The sequence below is a fragment of the Mus caroli genome, chromosome 9, assembly GCF_900094665.2.
Source record: "Mus caroli chromosome 9, CAROLI_EIJ_v1.1, whole genome shotgun sequence".
NCBI classification, from domain to species: Eukaryota; Metazoa; Chordata; class Mammalia; order Rodentia; family Muridae; genus Mus; species Mus caroli.
In genome coordinates, this window is record NC_034578.1 from 43,178,834 (window position 1) to 43,183,866 (window position 5,033).

Below are 5,033 nucleotides of genomic sequence, written 5' to 3' on the forward strand. Positions count from 1 at the left end.
GTGTGTGTGTGTGTGTGTGTGTAGTGTGTGTGTGTGTGTGTGTGTGTATGCAGGTATGGACATGCCATGCATATATGTGAAGATCAGAGGACAACTTTGGGAAAGTCAGGTCTCTCCTCCCACCATGGGCTGCAGGACTTAAACTCAGATCACCAAGCTTGTGCAGCAAAGCGCCCTCCCCCCCGGGACCCCCTCCCACCCCCCATTTTTTTTTCTTTTATGAAATTAAGACCCCTTTGTCCTCTACTTCATCTTGTGCCTTCTTCTCTATCTTCAGGTTTAGGCCTAATTTTTTTTTTAATTTAATTTTGTTTTGTTTGAGACAGTTTTGCTGTGTAGCCCAGGCTGGCCTTGGAATCACAGTAGTCCTCCTGCCTCAGCCTCCCAAGCACTGGCGTTATAAGTGGGTACCACTACCACACTGATTTAAGCAATGAGCCACAGAGCTGTATGTGCTAAAAGGGTTATGGTGTGTGGATTTTTAAATCTGGGTTTACAAAGAGAACCAGAGCAGGAGCAGCCACTCCAGTGGCTTGAGCAGAGGCTAATCCATGGGTAGGGCTGACTTGCGAAGCCTGGGTGCTTTGCTACTGCCTCATGATTACAAAGATTACTGACCTTTCTTCTCAGGTCTTCTGGAACACAATTGCCCTTCTGGGACAATGGAGCCGCCTCCCTTCCCCAAGAAACAATTCATCGTTGTTCTGCTAGCATCCCAAGACATTTGACAAGCGGCAGCAACTGGGCTGAAAGCTGAGTCTAGGATGAGGTAGTTATTTTAAAGACCGTGTGCTTGTTAACTTGCCTTCCTCCTTCCCGCTCTTTCCCCACCCAGGCCCTGTCTCTTCTCTGTCTCTCTCTGTCTCTCTGCCTCTGTCTCTCTTTCTCCCCCAACCCCTCAGGGTTTCATGTGGCCCAGGCTTTCTTCAAACTCCCTAAATAGTACAGGAATCCTCCTGCCTCTGCCTCCCAAGTGCTGTAATTACAGTTGTGTCCCATCATGCCTGGAATTTCTGTCTGTGTGACAGGGTCTCACACTACAGCCCATGCTGGCCTAGGACTTACAGCAGTCCTGCCTCAGCGGAGTGCTGGGATTACAGGCTTCTGTTGTGATTTCCCAGAATTTATTCAGGCAGTCCTTTTCTCCAGATGTTCCTTTTGTGAGGCCAAATTCTGGAGCTGACCTGGGAAAGCAGGCAGAGAGATTATGGGTCCAAGATGGAGCTGAGTCACTGCCGTGCCTGGGGGTGACTGGGGCTCACCGTCTTACCTGCTTGGCTTTTCTTACTCAGTTGAGAATGTGTTTGTCTCAGGTTTGATGCAACTGTTCTGGGGCTTACAAACTTCACTCTTTCAGAAAACAAGGGCATGTATGCTACCTTCGTGTTGACTTGATCCTCAGATGACTCCTGTGAACCCAGGGACAGAGTCAGCTGATAAAAGACAAACTCCCCTCCTTCTCTGCATCACATTCTGAGCCCATTTGTTAGTTAAGAAATCACAAGGACTTTATTCTGCCCCAGGTAAAAATGGGATCTCTAGGGCTCGATAGATGCTCAGTGGTTAAGAGTAGGTGTGTCTTTTGCAGAGGACACATGAGCTTGGGTCCCAGCACCCACATTGAACAGCTTACAAACCATCCAACTCCGGCTCCTGAGGATCAGGCTTCTCTGGCCTCTGAGATCACCTGCATTCAAATGTATATATTCCCACACAGATACAAACACACACGCACATGGACACACATAAATACACATACACATATGTGTAATAATAATAATAATTAATAATAATAATAGATATAAAAATGGGATCTCTAGTGCTTAGTAAGCAAGGTTAGGAAATAGTCTTGTTCAAAATTGCTCTGATGGCAAGTGAGATATTAGCTCAGTTGGTAAAGCCACCTACTACCTGGCTGCCAGCTCACAAATGTCTGTTACTCCAGTTCCAGGGGATCTGATGCCTCTTCTGGCCTCCAAAGGCACCAGGCACACATTGCACAGATATAATACATGCAGGCAAAACACCCATGCATATAAAATAAAATAATACAGAAAATATGTATTTGTTTTTAAGATTCTGCAGTTCCTACCGGGAGCTTTTCGTTGCTTCCAAAGCGCCCTTGGGACTGAGTTCTCCAGTCTTGGAAGATCTGCTTGCTGGTCACTTCGGATTGTAATCTGCCTTGGAAGACCCCAGCTGTGTTGGGGGGACACCTACTCTTCCTTTTTTTCTCCAGGAGCTTGAGAGGTGGCAGAGAGGGCATCTGGGAAAGAGTGACAGCTTTAACAGCACTTGTCAGCTGGGCAGCACGGAGTGGCTGTGGACTAGAGAAAGCCAGAAATGCGTTTCTGCATTTCCCAAGAGAATCCAAGGGGTAGCAGGCCCCATTGTTCTCTTTCCCCTGACGGAGGAGTTAGGACCCTACCCTTCCCAGACAGGATAACTCTATGTAGCCTGACTGTCATGGTACTCACTCTGTAGACCAGGCTGGTGTCAAACTCACAGAGATCTATCTGCCTGCCAAGTTCTGGACTTTTTTTTTTTTTTTTTTTTTCACAGTATCTTGTAGCTTAAGCAAGCCAATTTGTAGTCAAGGAAGGATGACTTTGAACTTCTGACCCTCCTGCTTCCACCTTCCAAGTGCTGAGTCCACAGACACTCACCACTAGACCCGGTTCTTAGAGTACTGGAAAATGGGACCTAGGGCTTCACGCTTATTAAGTAAACACTGGCATTTGAGCCCCAGCCCTGGTTACCTCTTGATAGGAAAGCTTGCACACTTTACCCTGGCTGTTGTAGCATCATTAAACTTGGCAGTTCTCTTTGTCCCCACAAAGGCTGTCCCATGCTTTGTCTGGCTTGTCTCATGATGTGCGTGGGTCATAGACCACCAACCAGATACCATTCCCTTCTGCCTCGACACGTGCTGGGCGGATTGGCTGCACAGGGAACAGAAGATTTCTACTGGGGATGCTCTCCCTCCCCCTGAGCCAGCCCAGGTGACCTGAACAGAAGGGCCCCATGACGTGACGTGACGTGGGCTTGCCTCCTTGCTCTCTGTTTGTGGGTCTGCCTAAATGAAACAATTTATTTTCGGGTACTTTCAAGTGAGAATTTCTTTATTGCTTCTCTAGAAAGAAAAAAATTAAATTTATTTTATGTTACTTTTTCGTATTTCTCAGTTCTCATGCTGTGATTTAGCAGAGAGAGCGAGTCACCTGCTGCCACAGGTTAGGAGCACAGGGAACGCACTGCCTCCCCCGACCCCCAGCACCTAGGGGCCGCAGCTTGAGATAGGGGGTTGGGGGAAAGGGAGTTTGGAAGTTTGTTTGGAAGTTTGTGGCTTCTTTTGTCACTAGACTCGTGATCGGGTCACTTTGAGATGGATATCACCTCTTCAATCTACAGCTGTGGGACACTTGCAAGGCATATGGTAATGTCTCTGGGTTTAAGGCGGGCTTCCTAACTGGGTAGGGATGAGGTAAAGGACTGTCAGGGGCCATAGAGGGCCATAGCAGGTCAAAGATAATCTGTACTCCCATGAGACCAGTAAGCCTGGGTCTTCCTAGCTTGCATGGGGGTGGGGGTGGGGGTGGGGGGCACTTATGTCTTCCAGGAATGCACAAGGGACAGGGCTGACCTTGAATTTAGGATCCTCACTCCCCTACCAGTTTGTCCTTGCTCAAATCTCAGGTGACATCAAAGGTCAGGTTAAAGTTGAACTAGAGGGAAGTCTAAAATTCCTGAAGAACAAGCCCTTTGCTCTACTAAAGAGTTGTTTCTCTGAGGTGACGGATGGGGGACTTCCTATAGTACCTGCGCCTGGGAAATAGGCCCCTCCTTTCCCTACTCCCACCCACACAGCCCTGCCTCCTGGGCATGAGTTCGGTCTCAGCTCTGCCTACTCACATGACTCCCTGACTGCTCCTGTCTAGACCGGGGAAGAGGGCATGACTCCACACTAGGACTTGGGTGTCCTGGTCCTGGCTGTCATACTCCACATGTCTCAGCTGTCCTCTTGGTGTTGCTCTTCTGCCCTGGGTGTGACCTGGAAGTATTGTGTATGTAGCTGAGGGCGGACTTGAACTTCTGCTCTTCCTTCGTCTACCTCTCAAGCGTTGGGATTACAGGTGTTGCATCAATCACCATGCCTGCTTTATACAATGCCGGGTCTGGCATGGCCCTGGTGGGGACAGAATGACATGGTTCCTGCCCCTGGGACAGGGCCAGCAGGCATGGGCCTCCATGATTGTTGATAGATGCTATGGGCATAAGGCTTATTTGTATAATAATGTACATATTTTACCTTCCTCCAGCCAGGACAATCAGAGACAGCATGTGTCTGCGAGGCAAAGGTGTGGTTAGTGTCAGCAAAATGGTAAACACTGGGACCTTCAGGACAGCCCTTAAGGCTGGGTTCAAAAATATATAACTTCTCAAAAAATGAGGATGCAATATATATGAGGGGCTTCATGAATCTAAAGAACCCAAAGCGGTTGTGCTGTGAGCCAGCTTGTCAGAAAAAGAGATACTAAGATGGAGAAAAAGAGATTAGGGAGTGGTGATCACAGGAGAGTCCACCCAGTACATTTTTTGGTTTGTACTTACAAGGGCAGACAGATTCCTGAGTTCAAGCTCAGCCTGGGACAGAGCTAATTTAGACCTAAGTGTAGTAGAAATGGTAATTTCAGGTTGGGTTCCCACCCAACTAGTTTATGCTGGTCTGTGATTAGCAGAGGCGGGCAGGTCTCTGAATTCTTTCGAAATGTTAAAAGAAAATGTGTGCTTGCCATCTCCTAAAAACTTAGGGGCTGGGGTTATGGGACGCTGGTTCATAGGATAATCAAATGGAATCTGGGTAAATAACTGGGTTGATATGTAAAATAAAAGACTGGGCTTAGGATCTGCAAGAGAGGAGCTATCTGGAGAATGTTTTAGAATAGCAAGAGAAAGAATTGTCTGTAGCAACAAAGAGAGGTAGCAGGAGAGAGAGAGAGAGAGAGAGAGAGAGAGAGAGAGAGAGAGAGAGA

The 5,033-nt window shown here is 47.8% G+C and overlaps 1 protein-coding gene across 2 annotated transcripts in view; it reads right to left on the reverse strand.

Moving 5' to 3' along the window:
- Nucleotides 1–5,033, reverse strand: part of LOC110301864 — a 15,989-nt gene that overhangs the window by 2,238 nt on the left and 8,718 nt on the right. For both annotated transcript variants that reach the window (XM_021172552.2, XM_021172553.2), the window contains 6 exons: nucleotides 3,913–4,051; nucleotides 2,789–2,942; nucleotides 2,093–2,266; nucleotides 1,271–1,409; nucleotides 1,066–1,184; nucleotides 619–759 (listed from right to left, as the gene is read on the reverse strand). In XM_021172552.2, the coding sequence (XP_021028211.1) occupies nucleotides 1,129–1,184; nucleotides 1,271–1,409; nucleotides 2,093–2,266; nucleotides 2,789–2,942; nucleotides 3,913–4,051 (662 nt within the window). In that variant the 3' untranslated portion in view covers nucleotides 619–759; nucleotides 1,066–1,128. The remainder of the gene's footprint in view (nucleotides 1–618; nucleotides 760–1,065; nucleotides 1,185–1,270; nucleotides 1,410–2,092; nucleotides 2,267–2,788; nucleotides 2,943–3,912; nucleotides 4,052–5,033) is intronic.